General features: G+C 42.5%; 1 protein-coding gene across 1 annotated transcript in view; it reads left to right on the forward strand.

Annotated features, from left to right (window-relative positions):
• The window catches only part of ACADVL (acyl-CoA dehydrogenase very long chain), an 808,259-nt gene that overhangs the window by 475,429 nt on the left and 313,381 nt on the right, over positions 1–19,449 (forward strand). Inside the window, exon 10 of the mRNA XM_044076702.1 lies at positions 13,041–13,239. Coding sequence (XP_043932637.1) covers positions 13,041–13,239 — 199 coding nt within the window. The remainder of the gene's footprint in view (positions 1–13,040; positions 13,240–19,449) is intronic.

Consider the following 19,449-nt stretch of genomic DNA (forward strand, 5'->3'; position numbering starts at 1 on the left):
AGCCTTTCCAGCGATCCTGAACTGTTGCCCGACTGCTGTCTTCTGGAAGCAGTCGGGGGACAATGTTCTTCGTCTTCCATTGCTGCAGTCCTTACTATTGGGTATAGTCCGCGTCCAGTCGGCCCGAATACCAGAGTATAAGGCTGACGTCGGTCAGGGCGCATTAGACTGACGTCAGTATGTCAGGGTACTAATGCGCATGACCGACGTCATATCCTCAGTCTTTTTTGCCGCATGGTCCGATGCAGAAGCAGTTTTGCGAGTGCAGGTTGGCGTTCTGAAATATTTCCGAAACCGGAGTTTCAGACCGAAACAGAGTTGGCTAAGTACCCCGTTGGGGAACATTTTGGTTTTTTCTTGCCTCAGTATTTAACCGGATGTCAGAAAAAGTGAATAACTGTATTTCTTGTGGGAAACAGATACCTCATAGGGATTATCATACCTTGTGTATACCTTGTTTAGGGCCTGAGCACGACGTTGTTGGTTGCCGCTCTTGTGCTAGGTTTAACAAACGCACTATTAAGAGGAGGTTAGACTGTGCCAGGTTAGTGTTTGGGAAGCGTTGCAATTATAAAATGCCGCCGGATGCTCCGACGCCCGCTTCGTCCAAGAAGCGCAAGGACAAAATAGCGAAGCCTAGGGTTGATGAACCGGCAGTCCCGGACGTCGGTTCTTTAGAAGGCTCAGTGGAGCCAGAGGTTTTGCCAGGAGTTTCCATGGAGTCTCAGGCAGAAACTTTACTGTTACAGGATGTGCCTTCTCAGGAGGTAGGCCAAGCTGAGGGGGCCTCTCAGGTATCTGTTCTTCCCTCTCTTCCCAAGGTAGTTAGAGCCTCTCCTTCTGTTGCCAAAACTTCTTTGAGAGGTAGGCCTAGTTCAGCTTCAGTGGGGGCTTCTCCTAGTATTTCGGGTTCTGTACCTAAGAAACATATGCTTAAAATGGCAGAAGATTTGATTACTATGATTAGAGGTTCTATGCCTCCGCCTGATAAGAGGCCTAGGGTGGAACCGGAGTTTGATAGTTTTGAACAGTGTTCAGAGGCTTCAGAGTCTTCTGCAGAAGACTTGCAGGAGTATCCTACTTATTCTGATTCTGATGTGGATGATTCCACTCCTACAGCTTCTCCTCCTGAGGATTTCTCATTTTCAGAGACTCTGCATTCCATGAGGGAGCACTTTAAATGGGAAGGCCAGGATTACTCTGATTCTAGGAAAAGGCTTAGGGAATTCTTGTTTTTACCCCAGCATAGGCCCTTAGCTATTCCTCCTGTGTTGAATGTGGTGGAAGATGTTTTGCAGAGGCCTCCCTGAACCCTGACTCTTTGCCTCCTGCTCCTGTTAAGCCTGATAGGTATTATAGGGTGCCCGAAGCTCATAAGTATTTGTTTGAGTCCTAGGGCGGACCCAGAAACTATTTCTCAAGGGCCTAAAGGTGTTAAGGCTTCTGTGGTTAAAAATCCTGTTCCCACTGATAGAGGCAAGGGCTTTGGATAGGTGGGGAAAGAAAGTGTATACTTCTTCCACTCTAGCCATGAGAGCGTTGAATTGTCAATTTCACATGCTAAAATATCAGAATTATCTCCTTTCTCAATTGAAATCTAAGGTGGATGCTTTGGCGGAAGGTATTGAGTGTAAAGAGTTGCTGGATTTGGTTCATGTGTCTGAACAAGTGGGTAAGCATTCTTTGCAATGTGGTTTTGATGCTGTACAGACCTCCTCGAGGGTGGCTGCTACTAGTTCTGTTCTTCGCAGGCATGCCTGGTTGAAGGATCAGAATTTAGCTGAGCATGTTAAGACAAGGATTTTGGATGCTCCTTTACAGTCTGATGTGTTGTTTGGATCGCCTGTGGAAGCAGTTTTAAAGAAAATGGAGGACAAAGCTAAGTCTATGCAAACTGTTAAAGATTTTTTGCAGGTGCAACCACCAAGTTTAGTAGAAATTGGCCTGCTAAGGGGTGGACATATCCTGCTTATGATTCCCAGTCTAGGGGTAGGTCTAGACGTGGTAGGGGCAGGGCTCAAGGTTCTTTCAGGCCTAGAACAGGAGTTCCCCTGCTCAGACTTCTGGTGAGGGCAGGGTCAGTCCTTTCGTAAACAGACCCAATGACCTGTCTTTTCAGCTGCCAGTAGATTCTCGTCTGGCAGCTCCTTTGGGAGGAAGACTGTCTCTTTTCAAAGAAAATTGGGATTTGATTACTCAAGACAAATGGGTGTTGGATATCATTCACCACGGTTACAGATTTTATTTCCACACAATGCCCCCTTTCAAAGGCATGCCAGACGTTCCTCCTCCACAAAGAAAAGAGGCTCACAAGCAAGTTTCTCAGTTACTCCAGATGGGGCCATTCAGCCAGTCCCTGTATCAGAAAGGGGCCTAGGATTTTATTCTCGCCTGTTCCTAGTACCAAGAAAGGGGAACACGTGGAGACCAATTTTGGATTTATCTCTCCTCAACACTTTTCTGGACATTCCCAAGTTCAAGATGTTGACGTTACAACAGCTTTTACCTCTGCTGGGCAAAGATCACTGGATGGTAACTTTAGATCTCAAGGAAGCTTACCTTCATGTGCCTATAAGGCTAAGTTGCAGGAAGTATCTGCGGTTTCGAGCTGGAAATTCTCATTATCAGTTCTCTGCATTGCCCTTTGGCTTATCTACTGCGCCCAGAGTATTCACAAAGGTTCTGGCTCCAGTGATAGCTTACTTCAGGCTAAAAGGAATTCAAATCTATCCTTACTTGGACGACTGCCTGATTCTGGCTCAAGAAAAGGAAGACCTTCTACAGCATTTGGAATATGTTATAGCAGTGCTAAGATGCCTAGGGTATTCTGTGAACGAAATAAAGTCCAGTCTAGTACCCTCTCAAGACATGTGCTTTCTGGGTGTGAGACTGAATACAGCAGCCCAGATGGCCTTTTTAACCCCGGACAAACAAAAGAGTCTGTCACTTTACTTCCATCAGCTATCTCATCAGTCCGTGCTGACTGCAAGGACAGTCCTTCAAGCATTAGGGTTCATGGCATCTTGTATTCTGGTGCTTCCCAATGCCAAACTGCATATGAGGAAGCTACAATGGTATCTCAAAAATGTATGGACACAGCACTGCCAGGATTTGGACACTGTCATTCAAATAATACCTTGCCTTCGAAAAGAATTCTTGTGGTGGGCTCAGGAATGTCACCTAAACAAGGGACTCTCTGTGACCCGGCCAGAGGCAAGTCAGATTTTAACGACAGATGCCTCGGACATTGCTTGGGAGCTCATCTAAATGGAAAGTGGATACAAGACAAGTGGCCTGCCAGACTACAGCATCTACATATCAACATGAAGGAGATGTTAGCAGTCCAGTTTGCATTAATGGCTTTCAAGGAGTTACTTCTTCCAGGGCAGGTGTTGATTCTAACAGACAACACAACTGTCATGTGGTACATCAACAAGCAAGGGGGAACACATTCTTATCCTCTATGCAGGCAAGCAATGATTTTATGGGAGACTGCTAGGCTTGCAACTAACTCTTCAGGCAAGGTTTCTGCCAGGAGCACAGAACTCCTTAGCAGATGTGTTAAGCAGACAAATCATGGATCCCCACGAGTGGAAACTGGATCTTCATGTATTTCAGAAATTGACAGTGTCATGGGGAACTCCAGACATAGATCTGTTCGCTTCTCCACTAAACCACCAGCTGCCAAAGTATTGCACAAAGGAGTTTCATCACACAGCTTGGAAAGTGGATGCTCTGTCTTTCAGTTGGAAAAACCTTCATGTGTATGCCTTTCCACCTCTGCCTCTTCTTCCAAAGGTACTATTAAAGGTCAGACAAGACAGGCCAAGGATGATTTTGATAGCTCCAGATTGGCCTCGGCAACACTGGTACCCACTACTACGGAGTCTGGTAAAGAAGCCTCCATGGCCTTTACCTCTGATTCCTCATCTGTTATCTCAGAAGGACGGTCATCTGCTCAATGTCAAGCTTCATTCTCTTCATCTAACAGCCTGGCATATTCTGTGTTGAAACACAGCAGGTCTCAACTTCCTCAACAAGTTTTAAATGTGATTATGGAAGCTAGAAGACCTAGTACAAGGAGAGTGTACGCAGAAAAATGGAAGAGATTTTTATTTTGGAGTACAGCAAAGAATTTGGAGATTTCTGAGCCTAATTTGAGTGTGGCTCTTCAATATCTTACTGAGTTATTGGACAAAGGTTTGTCCTTCTCTTCCATTAAGATTCATGCTGCAGCAATTTCAGCTCACTATGATTGTGACCCACCTTTGTTTTCGCATCCTTTGTTCAAGCAGTTTCTTAGAGGGGCAAAGAATATAAGACCCCACGTAGAGCTCCTACTCCTGCTTGGGATCTCAATTTTGTGTTGGAAAAACTTACTCTACAACCTTTTGAGCCTGCAGCTACTGCTGAATTGAAATACTTGTCATGGAAGACTGCTTTTCTGTTGGCTATTACTTCTGCAAGAAGGGTGTCTGAGTTGCAGGCCCTTATGGCAGTAGAGCCCTTTTGATTTTCCATAAGGATAGGGTATCATTACGCACTAATCCTTCCTTTATGCCTAAGGTGGTTTCTAGTGTGGCTTTAAACCAAACTATTCATTTGCCTACGTTTTATGCAGACCCTCAAAATAAAGGGGAAAAGATTTTGCACACTTTAGATGTACACAGGCAATTGCGTTATTATTTAAGCAGGACTAAGGATTTTAGGCAGTCTCAGCAGTTGTTTGTTTCTTTTGCTTTGAGTTCACAGGGCAAGCCTGTGTCAAAACAAACTATTTCTAGGTGGATTGGCTTTTGCATTGCATTTTGTTATTCCCATCATGGCAAGGAGATTCCAGCTGGGATTAGGCCTCATTCCACTAGGGCTACTGCCACTTCAACAGCATTTCTAAGGGGGGTGGCAACTAAGGATATTTTGGAAGCAGCTACTTGGAGTTCAGTGCATACTTTCTCTAAGCATTATCACCTTCCTATCTACTCTAAGTCTAGGGCTGGTTTTGCCACAGCTGTTTTGCAAGGCATGTTGTCAGCTCCTACATCTTTATGATTTGCCAGCCTCCCTTACCTCTGCTTTGGGATTCTACCCAATAGTAAGGACTGCAGCAATGGAAGACGAAGAACATAGTACAGTTTTGTACCTACCATAAATGTAGATGTTCGAGGATTCCATTGCTGCAGTCCAATTTACCCTCCCTCCTTGCCCTCTGTGTTTAGGGGTGGTTGTGTAGGTGAGTTTACATGCTTATATTTTTGTATATATTCTTGTATATATTGTACATGTTTTTGGTGCAGGTATTTTGGGACTTGTCTTTTTAGGGTCTTCTGACATCTGGGGCAAGAAAAGACTGAGGATATGACGTCGGTCATGCGCATTAGTACCCTGACGTACTGACGTCAGTCTAATGCGCCCTGACCGACGTCAGCCTTATACTCTGGTATTCGGGCCGACTGGACGCGGACTATACCCAATAGTAAGGACTGCAGCAATGGAATCCTCGAACATCTACATTTATGGTAGGTACAAAACTGTACTTTTCTCCTTGCACCCAGAAGCCTGGGGAGGTCATCACATATGATAAATGGGTGCTAAGGATCATATCCAGAGGATACTTTATTCCATTTTCCAAAACTTCCAAATGAAAACATCACCTCCCTGATGTTCCACCCAGTCATAGGGAGGACATAGCCCAGGAAATAAAATAGTTACTGCAAAAAAAGTAATCAATAGGTCCTCCCCGATGAAATCTGAACAAGTTGGTGAAACATACGAAGTTCATAATGGTCTCGATTCAGTCCATCTTACCTCTCCTTAAGATGAGCGATTGGCTGTGCTCTGTATACCTCAAGGATGTGTACTACCATATCAGAATTGACAGAAGTTCCAGGCATTTTCTGCATTTCAGGCTGGTAGCCAGTCACTACCAGTTCAGGGCGCTTCTGTTTGGTCTTGCCACAGCCCCCAGAGTGTTCACCAAATGTCTAGCAGTAGTTGCAGCTCATCTCCGACTGCAAGGTTATCAGAAATTTCCATATCTGGATGACTGGCTGCTGACTGCTGCAACCAGGCATCTACTTCTTCAGGCCTGGGATTACTTTTTCAAATTGGCCCCAACCCTAGGGATAACCGTCAACATACAGAAGTCACAATTGAACTTGGTACACGCTGTAGATTTCATAGGGGCCTACCTGGACACAAGAACATCTTATGATGGACAGGGTAACAAACTTGAAATCTGATATCAGCCAGAGTTTGACCATTCCACAACCCCTGGCCTCTAGTTGTCAGGGCATTAGACTGTATGGCGGCAACCATAACCCCTCCTACCCATGGCACACTTTCACAATGGTATATTACAGTGGACCTTAGAGGTTCAATGGTTACTTCTCAGAAATCCTTTGAATCTTCCCATCAGTCTGTCTCATGTGTGCAAGGAGTCTCTGCTTTGGTGGCGTCACTCCACAGAAGTTACTCAAGGATGCCCATTTATTCTTCCTTCCCAAATACCACGTTGACCATGGATGCCTGCCAATTTTGGGGGTGGGGGGGCAATGACTGGGTCGGACATTGCAAGGCACTTGGATGCCCCAGGAGACAAAGTTGCTTATCAGTGTACACGAGATGAGAGCGGTTCTTCTGGTGTTGCAAGAACTAGACAGCTTTCTACCTCAGGGGACTATTGCAGTCCAAATGGACAATATGCCAGTGGTTTGGTACATCAACAAACAGGGAGAGACCAGGTCTTACCCCCTGTGTCGAGAAGCAGTGTGTGTGTGTGTGGCAGTGGTTGATTTCTACCAACCACTTTCTGGTAGCAATGCACATTCCGGGGGATTCCAACATTTTAGCTGACAAGCTCAGCCGAGTGTTATTGATGCCTCACAAGTGGTCCCTGAATCTGTCAATGGCAGACATGATCTTCCAGAAATGGGGTCATCCTTGTGATCTAGTTGCATCACCTTTCAACAACTAATGCAGCAGGTCATCATCTTCTTTCGGCTGTTCCCATTAGGGGTCGCCACAGCGTATCATCTGTTTCCGTTTCTTCATGTCATGTGCATTTTGCTCTGTCACACCAACCACCTGCATGTCCTCTCACCACATCCATAAACCTTATCTTAGGCCTTCCTCTTTTCCTCTTACCTGGCAGCTCCATCCTTAGCATCCTTTTCCCAGTATACCCAGCATCCCTCCTCAGCACATGTCCAAACCAACGCAATCTCGCCTCTCTTGCTTTGTCTCCAAACTGTCCAACCTGAGCTGACCCTCTAATATACTGATTCCTAGTCCTGTCCATCCTAGTCACACCCAGTGCAAATCTTAACATCTTTAACTCTGCCACATCCAGCTCGGACTCCTGCCTTTTTGTCAATGCCACCGTCTTCAACCCATGTAACATAGCTGGTCTCACTACCCTCTTGTAGACCTTCCCTTTCACTCTTACTGGTACCAGTCTGTCACAAATCACTCCTGACACTCTTCTCCACCCACTCCACCCTGCCTGTGCTCTCTTCTTCACCTCTCTTCCACACTCATCATTACTCTGAACTGTTGATCCCAAGTACTTAAACTCATCCACCTTTACCAACTCTACTCCCTGCATCCTCACCATTCCTCTACCCTCCCTCTCATTTACACACATATATTCTGTCTTAGCCCTGTTGACCTTCATTCCTCTCCTCTCTAGAGCATATCTCCACCTCTCTAGGGTCTCCTCAACCTGGTCCCTACTCTCACTACAGATCACAATGTCATCTGCAAACATCATAGTCCACGGATACTCCTGTCTGATCTCATCTGTCAACCTGTCCATCACCACTGCAAATAAGAAAGGGCTCGGAGCTGATCCTTTATGTAATCCCACCTCCACCTTAAACGTATCTGTCACTCCCACCACAGTCCTCACCACTGTCACACTACCCTCGTACATATCCTGTACCACTCCTACATACTTCTCTGCCACTCCCGACTTCCTCATACAATACTACAACTCCTCTCTAGGCACCCTGTCATATGCTTTCTCTAAGTCCTCAAAGACACAATGCATCTCCTTCTGACCTTCTCTGTATTTCTCCAACAACAGTCTCAGAGCAAACATTGCATCTGTAGTGCTCTTTCCTGGCATAAAACCATACTGCTGATCACTAATCATTACCTCCCTTCTTAACCTAGCTTCCACTACTTTCCCATAACTTCAAGCTGTGACTGATCAATTTTATCCCTCTGTAGTTACTGCATCTCTGCACATCACCCTTATTCTTAAAAATAGGTACCATAACACTTTTTCTCCACTCCTCATGCATCCTCTGACTTTCCAAAATTTCATTAAACAATCTGGTTAAAAATTCCACTGCCATTTCTCCTAAGCACCTCCATGCTTCTACTGGTATGTCATCTGGGCCAACAGCCTTTCCATTCTTCATCCTCTTCATAGCTGTCCTTACTTTCTCCTTGCTAATCTATTTCACTTCCTGATTCACTATCCCCACATCATCGAACCTTCTCTCTCTCTCATTCTCTTCATTCATCAGCCCCTCAAAGTACTCTTTCCATCTACTCAACACACTCTCCTCACTTGTGAGTATGTTTCCCTCACTATCCTTTATCACCCTTACCTGCTGCACATCTTTCCCAGCTCTGCAGCAACAACTAATGCAGCAGGTATTTTGCCTTAATCCATCCTCAGGGACAGTCCCCCAGGGACACTTTTGTCCATGCTTAGCCCTCTTTTCCTCCTCATCTTCCACTGACCCCCAAGTTCTTACAGAAAGCTCTCAGTTTGCGAAGCAAAGTAATCCTCATTGCCCTCGACAAACCTGGTTCACCTTCATTTGTTCTCACCTGGTTTGCCCTCAATGACATTGGATCAGAGTCCAGATCTGCTCTCTCATCCATCAGGGCATCCACACCAGACATTTAGGACCTGAAATTAACCACATGGTTTCTGCACGTCCAATGATGGCTAGATCTTCCAGGCTCTTTTCCCCTATTCGAGAAATCTTGATTTCATCTCAGAGTCTTCCACGTGCAAAATTTACAAGAGGAAATAGAAGAGATTTTCTTTTAATGGAAGAGATTTTCTTTTTGGGCTGAACAAAAACAGCTCTCTTTACAGCCCCTGTGGCAGTCGTGCTAATCTTTTTGGCTTACCTTTTCAAGGATGGTGTTAGTTACTCTGCTGTCAACATTTACCTGGCTATTTCCAATTTTCAGATGGGGTTTGATTTCTTATTTCTTGCTTCTTCTAAACTGTGTAAAGCTTTTCTCAGGGGCACCTTCCTGCTCCGACCACTTGTGAAAGATCCTACTCCTCCATGGGATTTAAGTACGATTCCGCAAGCTTTGGTCCATCCCCCTTTCAAACCCTCAGCTTCGTTGAATTTGAAATTTCTTTCCTGGAAGACTGTTTTTAGTAGCTATTACTTTGGCCAGAAGAGTGTCTGGACTCGAAGCCCTTTCTGCAAAATGTCCACATTTGATTTTCCACAAGAACAGAGTGACCTTGCATACTAATCATTTTTTTTTTACCCAAGGTGGCTAAGGAGAGTAACAATAATCAGTCAGTCAATCTGGTCTTTTTTGTGATCATCAAAATAAGGGGGGATACACTTTGCATTTGCTTGATGCATACGGACAGCTTTGTTTATATGTACATAGAACCAAGCCCTTTAGGAAGTCTGATTTGTCTCCTTTTCGAATGCAAAGAGAGGTAGAGCGGTTACCAAAGTTACACTAGCGAGATGGTTGAAAGACTGTATTACCTTCATTTACTCTTTCAAAAGTATTCCTTTACCAGGACCAGTAAGGGCCCATTCTACAAGGTCTATGGCTACGTCTCAGGCTTTTTGGTCTAGAGTTTCTATTGAAGACATTTGTGCTGCTGTTACTTGGTCAAACCTCCATACATTCATTAACAAATTAGACATCATATCCAGGAGTAGGACTGCCTTTGGTTCTGCTGTACTCCAGAATATCCTTCTTTGATGGCCACCCTGGATTATAGTAGCTGGGGACGGTCTCCCACAGGTTAATGGAATGAAGTAGACAACATCAAATAAAGAAGTTATGTTCTTATCATAACATTTCATCTGTGTTGTCCATCTTCATTTCCATTAACCTTCCTGCCCCCCTTCTCCCATCCAAGTTTTCGAGAAGCCTGGTAGAATTTATAAGGAATCTCTATTCCTTCAGTTGAGCTCCTGATGTCTTCATTCTTTTATCATATATACACATTTGAGCTGCATGTTTTTGTAGGATAGTCTGTTTCTTGGCTGTTATGCCTTTTTTGGCAAACTCAGTCTGAGGTATTGTGGGGAGCAGGACATTATGGATAGGGAGGAAGAGCTCATGTCAGGGGTCTTGAGCTGGAATAAGGCAAGTGGTCGGTTGTGAGCCTCAGACCCATAACCCACAGGTTAATGGAAATGAAGGTGGACAACACAGATGGAACATTATGGTAAGAACATAACTTCTTTTTCATAGCTGTTGCTGCAATATGGAGGACCCCTCAGGTAGATTTCTTTGCGTCCTCCGAAAGCCATCTACTTGCTCTTTTCTCCCCAAGGACTCTTGACACCTCCAGCTTGGAGGCAGATACTTTCTTTTTCACATGGATGGGAAGTCCCTTTATGCCTGCTCCAAAGACTCCTACTCACGGCCCAGAATGAATACCCAAAAACTACTACTTCTCACACCTTTCTGGCCACGATAGCACTGGTTCCCATTCTTGCTTCACCTATCAAAGGGAATGTTCTGGAGAATCCTTCCCTTTTTGGAAAAGCTAGCTTTACCCCACTTTGAGCCAGCTGCTTTCCGCTATTATGAAATTCTGCACTTGGAAAACAGTGCTTATCTTGGCCTTGACTTCAACCTGTAGGGTTTCAGAACTACAGTCTCTCATGGCTATTCCCACTTTCCTCAATTTCCACAAAGATAGGGTAAAGTTCAGGACCAGTCCATCCTTTATGCCAGAAGTAGTTGGTGAACTCACGCTTAACCAAACAATAGATCTGCATACATTTTTCCCCAACCTACAGAAAAAGGGGGAAGAGTACTGCAACCTTTAGCCATTGACAGACAGCTGAGGTTTTATCTGGTTAAGACAAAGGATATCCGAAAAAAACATATCAGCTGTTTGTTTCTTTCATGGAATCCAGGTTAGGAGAACCAGATTCAAAGCAATCTGTTACTCCCTGAATCTCAAAGGCTATTTCCTTCTGTTCTCACCATGGAAAAACTCTACCCTACTGCCCAAAAGCTCTGCTTGAGCATTAGCTTCTTCAAGTGCTTTCTGCAAAGATCTAGACACCAGGAACATGCTAGAGACAGCCACATGGTCTTCTGATCACACCTTCACAAAACACTAAAGTTGGATGCTTTTTTGTAGTCTAGGGAAATGTTTGCCAGAACTATTCTGTCTGGCCTCCTAGACTCTTTCTCTTTTTGCTCCTACCCCATTTCTGTACAGCTCTGGGAATCACCCATCTTTTAAGAATACTGCAACAGTGACTTAGTCAAGACATAGTACAGTTGTGTAAGAACTCACCATAATAATGTGTCCTTGCTTGCCACGTTCAAACTAGGCCCCTCCTAGCTGACCTTTCTCCTTCATTGGTCTTCTTCATGGTGATGCTGGCTTGGAGATAGTCAGAGGTACTTGTATGTACATCCGGTTTTATACTCCACTGCCTGTGAGCTAAGGTTATTATCCAGACATACATCCTACAAATGTAAAGCTTTGGAGTGCCGGCTGGACGTCAGCAAGCTACAACCTCTCTGTTAAGAGTACTGGAATGGTGATCAGTTGGACATCTACTGTCATAGTACGTTCTTGCACAACTATACTCTCTTCAGGGTTTGGCCAGTAGTGCAAGTCCTGTTACTTATGACGTTAGAAGTGCAAGTGGGACTACTGAGGGGAAAATGCATTTTTTTCTTAATGTTGCTATTTGTACAAGGTCATTAGCGTTTAAGATGTACATTTACATATTATTAAAACGAATACGTTGTCCAGCAGTTAAGTACAAAGATGATATACATTTAGCTCTGTGAAATGCACACCATGTAATAAACTTGTTTCTAAAAAAAATTCAGATTTTTCAGAGGTTTTCTAAATCTAAATGTAGTTAAACTTGGATGTAGACAGACTGATAAAAGCTATATTCTACTTAACCTAAGTATTTTTGCCTTTAATGTCAGCAATTTGTTCTGCTGGATAAGATTAAAGAAAGACCAAGCATGCTTTCTTATATAGTAATTTTGTTACAGCTCTCTTTGCCTATGATACATGTTGAAACTGCATATTAACTGAAGAGGCAAGTGTCACAAAAGGTTGGGACAGAATAGGTCTAGACAAAATAAACAAGGACAGTTTAATTCTCCTATTTGTTCAGCAACAGTCCACTTTTCAACTGTAGTAGTAGTAATGTCAACCTGTTTGTGGAAATGGTAAGAGAAGACACTATTTCTTGCAGTACTGCCACCTAGAGGCTCAGAGGTGTCCGTACACTTCATCCTGTTAGCTGTATGCATGTGTTGTGCTTCTCACTATGTTGAGCAACTGGAGTTGGAGACTATGAAAAATTTTACCATTGCAGGGTGAATTTCAGGTATCATTGTTATTCCTCAGTAGATATCCTAGGTGGTTGATATGTGTACAGTTCTGTTAGGAAGTGCCAAAAGTAAAAAAGCAAGTCAATGTGTGTGTGTATTTTTCATTTCATGATTTGAAAGTTATGTGGTATTCACTGTTGATGCACACACGGTCTTAATGAAATGGAAACAACTTGTAAGCCTACTTCATGCAGGACTAGGTTTCCTCCCTTCTTCATGAAAATTAATATTTATGCCATCTTCTTTGTCCACAGTGGGGTGTGTAATCTACAGAAATGTTTGAAGTGTTTGATGTCAGAAAATGATTACTGAGTAGAATTTTTGTAGCAGTAGATGTTAATGGTTATCGATACTTTGAGAATCTGTTTTTGTTCTGCATAGCTGAGAATTAATTCTTAGATTGGTGGGATTCTCCTTCTCTTATTCAGTGGCCCACCTGAGAAGAAGATGGGGATCAAGGCATCCAACACTGCAGAAGTTCACTTTGACAATGTCCGTGTACCTGCAGACAATGTGCTTGGGGAAATTGGTAGTGGTTTCAAAGTGGCGATGAATATACTCAACAACGGCCGCTTCGGTATGGCTGCTGCATTGTCTGGCACCATGAAAGGAGTCATCAGCAAGGCAGTAAGTGAGAATATAGATTACCATTATATGTTTAGCATATGTGCTCTGTGTTATCATTTTAATTTCATTTGAGTAACATTCTAAACTTGCCCAGGGTGGCCACGGTGGTTCAGCGGTTAGCGTTGCTGCCTCACAGCAAGAGGTTCTCTGGTTCGAGCCTCGGCTGGGGTGCCTTCTGTGCGGAGTCTGTATGTCCTCTCTGTTGTCGCGTGGGTTTCCTCCGGGTGCTTCGGTTTCCTCCCACATCCCAAAGACATGCTGTAGGTGGATTGGACATTCTAAATCGGCCCTAGGTATGAGTGCGTGCGTGTGTGTGCCTTCTGTGAAAGGTTGGGCGCCGGGCTGTTAACTCGACACTGTAAAACTCCACTGCCAATCATGAGCGGACAGGTGATCCACTGTGGCAACCCCTAACCGGGAAAAAGCCGAAAGAAGAAGAACATTCTAAACTTGCCCGGAGAATCAGCATCTTTTTCAAATATAACCTTATAACACAGAGGTGTTAAGTGAATTTTTGAAGGGTCATACAGCATGCATGTTAGCACAAGTGGGATTCAGGCCCCCATTCATTTCCGAAGTACACCATTGGACCACTTGTTAATGTTTGCTTTAACATTTCTAGTACTGACAGGCAACAGATGGGATACCTCTTATTTTCCTTTGTTTCCATTTCCAGTCTGTGTCCATCAAAAAATAGAAAGGGTACTGTACTTAAGATGATCCTGCAGTCCCTCACAGTTTTTACAGATTCACTATTTCATGTTATGCTAAGTGCAAAGAAAAGGATTTTCACAGAAAACTGCAGATTACATTCTCAAGCTCTGTTGAGTTCTAGTACGTGTGCCATTGGAGCTGGCCTGAAATTGATTACTTTGCAGAATATACTTCTGAAGGCAATAGAAACTGATCTCTTTATTGTTGTAGTACTTGGAGAAGTAACCGCCTGGAATGGTGGATATGCCATAATGGAGAAAAGGAGTATTGCTGCCATAGTAGAGAAAAATATTTTGCTAAACAGTGAAACAAACCTGTGCCCTCACAGTGAAATTTTTAACTGCTCTGTAACAAAATTGGAGTATGTTTCCAGTCTGCAATTGATCTTTAACAATGATTCCTGAAAACCTCTCTTCAAAACTCTAGATATGTGAATAGCCAGTCAGATGGACAGTGTTTGATTATGACCACTGGCAGCCAATGGAAAAAGAGTTGACTGTCATGTGGGGTTTGAATCTCACCACTGCTAACCAGATTGAATGGCCCCCAAGAGGAATGGTCTCTTGCGTCACACACACTGGCACCATACAGATTAAAGAATATGATCCTACATCATCCAAACCCATGAATAGGCTCCACACGTAACACCTCCCTGAACAGAATTTTTGGCCTTGCTCCCCTGACCATTTTCTCAACACCTGATGTCTTAAGAGACATTTGCATATATCCCATAGGCCATTATCACACGAGGTTTAAGGCAGAGAAAACTCTAATTTGGCTGTGTTTTTCTTGCAGACTCTCTCACACACACACACACACACACACACACACACACACACACACACACACACACACACACACACACACACACACACACCAATATCAAGACAAGCCAGGTAATCTCCAGTACTATAGTCATCTTGTCTGTCACACAGTTGCAAGCTGCCAGAGTACCCCAGATTGTCAGCCTGTTAATCCCCCCCAGTTAGTTATGTTTGATAGCAAACCAAGTAATTATAAACTCAGATGATAGTGTGCAGAGCAGTTTCTGGTCAGTGGAGGCAGATGCCGTGAGTTTCTCACCTTTTATTCACCTCTTATTAGTTGATAAATATATAAAAGAAGACCAGCTACAAACTGAATAAATAAAAATGATGTACCTTGAAAAGAATAGGTTAAGCAGTACAGTGACAGTTACATATGCAGTGAGGGAAAGTGTTACAGTTGCATAGAGAAGCAGAAACCATGTTTTCATCAAGTAGACAACAAAAAAGTTTTAAAAATTATTTTTTACACTCTTCTTATCTGAAAGAAGTACTGCATCCTAAACTAAACTTTTTTTGAATTTCAGGGAAAAGAGAGAAATGTAAAATCTGAATAGAAATCATTAGGCTCCAAGTGGTGTTCCTTCATAGCTGTCTTTCTCAGCTGTCTCATTTATTTCTATATATAAATGTATGTATGTGTGTATAATCTGTGTGTGTGTGTGTGTGTGTGTCTCTCTCTCTCTATATATATATATATATATATATATATATATATATATATATATATATACAGCCATACATGCGCAGACACACACACACACACACGCGTGCGCGCACACACGCAGTGGATCTAAAAAGTGTACACACCCCCGTTAAAATACCAGGATTTTGTGATATAAAAAATGCGGCCACAAGAAATAATTTCAAAATTTTTCCCACCTTTAATGTAACTTGTAACCTGTACAATTCAATTGAAAAACAAACAAATCTGTTAGGGGAACAAATATAAAAAAATAAAAAACATACAATAAGCTGGTTGCATAAGTGTGCACACCCTTAAACTAATACTTTGTTGAAGCACCTTTTGATTTAATTACAGCATTCAGTCTTCTTGGGTACACACCTGCCATCAATTAAAGAGACTCTGATAACCCCAAATAAAGTTCAGCTGTCTTAGTAGGATTTTCCTGCCATTTACTTAAAACATGGTTAGCAGAGAGCTTACAAAGCATCAAAGGGATCTCATTGTTGAAAGACATCAGTCAGGAGAAGGGTACAAAAAAATGTCCACAGCATTGGATATACCATGGAACACAGTGAAGACAGTAATCAAAAAGTGTGACTTTGCAAAGAACTGAATGTCCCTCCAAAATTGATGAAAAGACGAGATGAAAACTGGTCAAGGAGGCTGCCAAGAGACCTACAGCAACACTGAAGGAGCTGCAGAAATTTCTGGCAAGTAATGGTTGTGTACTACATGTGACAACAATCTCCCATATTCTCCATATATCTGGGCTATGGGTTAGGGTTACAAGACAGAAGCCTTTTCTTACACTGAAAAACATCCAGGCCCAGCTAAAATTTGCAAAACAATACATCAAGTCTCCCAAAAGCACGTGAGAAAATGTTATGGTCTGATGAGACCAAGGTTGAACTTTCTGGCCACAATTCCAAAAGGTACGTTTGGCACAAAAACACTTTGCATCACCAGAAGAACACCATCCCCACGGTTAAGCATGGTGGTGGCAGTATCATGCTTTGGGGTTGCTTTTTTTCAGCTGGAACTGGGCCTTTAGTCAAGGTGGAGGGAATTATGAATAGTTCCAAATACCAGTCACTTTTGGCCCAAAACCTTCAGGTGTCTACTAGAAAGCTGAAGATAAAGAGGAATTTCACCTTTCAGCACAACATTGACCCCAAGCATACATCCAAATCAGCAAAAGAATGGCATCACCAGAAGGCAATTAAGGTTTTGGAATGGCCCAGCCATAGGCCAGACCTAAATCCAATAGAAAATATGTGGGGTGACCTGAAGTGGGCTGTGCACAACAGATGCCCTCGCAGTCTGACAGATTTGGAGTGCATTTCCAAGGAACAGTGGGCAAATATTGCCAAGTCAAGATGTGCCGTGCTGATAGACTCCTACCCAAGAAGACTGAATGCTGTAATTAAAGCAAAAGGTACTTCAACAAAGTATTAGTTTAAGGGTGTGCACACTTATGCAACCAGCTTATTGTATGTTTTTTTTTTACTTTTTTATTTTTTCCCCTAACAGATTTGTTTGGTTTTCAATTGAATTGTATAGTTACAAGTTACATTAAAGGTGGGAAAAGTTTTGAAATTATTTCTTGTGGCCGCATTTTTTATATCACAAAATCCTGGTATTTTAACGGGGGTGTGTACACTTTTTAGATCCACTGCGTGCGTGCGCGCACGCGTGTGTGTGTGTGTGTGTGTGTCTGCGCGTGTATGGCTGTATATATATATATATATATATATATATATATATATATATATATATATAGAGAGAGAGAGAGAGAGAGAGAATACAGAGAAACAGGTTTATTTAACCAGGCTTTCCCAGTTTGCATACTAATGAACTTATTTTGGCAGCTTTGGGTAGCTATTTCTGTGAAGAATGTTACATTTTGCCAAGCAGATCATGTATGCATCTCTCAGATTCCATGCCTAATTGCTGTATTTCCTCATTAACTTGGAGTTGCACGTTACATTGTCTTTCTTTTTTTCTTCTTTTTTACATTGCCAGAAAAAAAGGTCTAAAGCTTGCACATCTTAATGTTGCAGAAACTCTCATATTGCAGATTAACTTATATATTTTTAATTTATCTGTTGCAGATTTTATCAGTTACGTGCAGTTTGCATTTTTGTTCCATTCTTATTCGGAAAAAATATTGGCATAATTATATCTAAACATTACAACTGGGCTGCAGGAGAACTTGGCATCGGAGTTCAAATAGGCATGGCTTGTTGGACTGTAGTGGATGATGGAGGAATTGTATAAAGAAGGATTTTAAAAGACTGACCAGGTGTACAGAAAACCGGCAGTCAATGGTAGCTGTAGATAGATAGATGGGATTAAAACTGATGACAACAGAAGAGGAATAACATCTGGCAATGGTGATCAATCCTGGAGTAGACCATCAGGGGCAGTTTTAGATGCCAGGGTAAGTCCTGCTGGTTTTAGTCCTACAGGTTGATGAATATGGACAAATCCATACAGATCTAGGATTGTAGTTAAGTACATAACATTTTTTCCCATATGATCTTGTAACAGAAACCCAGAAATATTCTCATACATTTGTGAACTGGTTTAAACTCAAGACACAAATGCTGCTTTTCAGGAACTACCATGCAGCACTGTCTGCTTGAGGGTCCAGTAAGATATCTACAGTGAAACCGAAGACTGCAGAATGAAGTTTGTTAGTTCATAACTTGATGTATAGTGACCATTTTGCACATATTTGTTGTGTTTTTTGAATCTTTGGATGGCACAGTGTTTTAGCAGTAGTGTTGTCGCCTGACAGCAAGAGGCTCTCCGGTTCATTTCTTGGGTGGGGTGCCTTCTCTGTGGAGTCTGCATGTCCTTCCTGTGTTTGTGTGGGTTTCTTCCAGGTGTTCCGGTTTCCTCCCACGTTTCAAAGACATGCATCTGGAGTGTTTCTCCCCAGACCTCTGCTGAAAATTGTCTTCATTCCAAGTCGGACTTTCCCGGTAAACAAATGTTAAATAAATAAATCTTATCAGCATTTATAAGAGAGGTATCACTGATAATACAGGACCAATAAATTCAGAGACCCAGAAGCTTCTCTGTACACCTTCCTTTTGAAACCCACCCTGTAGAACTGAAATGAATGGAGTTCAATAGCATGTCTTGATCTTTTTAATTGTTTTATACTGTTCTGTGCTTGCTGACCTCAGGATCTCCAGTACTCTGGGACTTACCCATATTACTCATTTGTTCCCACTTTGTGAAAAGATTTAAATTAAAATACATTATAACTTATATCGCTAAGCATATAAAAGAACAAAGAGATCAGTCCAGAGACTATAACAACATTTTGTAGGATGGATTTTTTTTAAATGCCTTACCTTTATCTTTTACCTGTCATGTGATCAGTGTTGAGGTGATTGTGGGCATGTTGTCCCGCATGCTTGAACTTTCATGCATCCACGTTGTACTTGTAGTGTTTAGAGTGAAATTAACTAGTCACGCTGACCTATGACAAAAACTATTGAACATCACATCAGCCCCCCCCCGGATAGGTTTAGCTGAACATTAGTTATTCCTCCCTCTTTTTCCTAGTCCATGGGATGCCTTCTTATCACAGATATTTTGCCAGTGTGATAGATGGTAATGATCCCCGTGTGCTATTTTCTGGTCTTTTCATGTTTGACGTTTATAAGTTTACCTTTTATGGCTATTGACTGGATGTCATAACCGTCCAAAAATATGTGCCAGGTGGTGCAACTGTAAAATGAGGTCAGACCATGAAGCAGAAGTTTCAGTGGCAAAGGTGAATGCCAGTTTTAGTCTTGTTTTCTTTTTGTTGGCTGTTTGCTTTTTCTGAAGTTTTTGTTATTCAGAAGTACACTGCAGTTAAGGATATTGGGTCGAACAAGTAAATTAACCTTATTAAGGAAACCATTTCATTCCTTCCTTTCACATTTTAAGAGTGGATGTGTGAAGGAAGGTACTTCTGCTCTTTAC

This window comes from Protopterus annectens, chromosome 7.part0 (assembly GCF_019279795.1).
Source record: "Protopterus annectens isolate FY-2018-M chromosome 7.part0, PAN1.0, whole genome shotgun sequence".
NCBI classification, from domain to species: Eukaryota; Metazoa; Chordata; order Ceratodontiformes; family Protopteridae; genus Protopterus; species Protopterus annectens.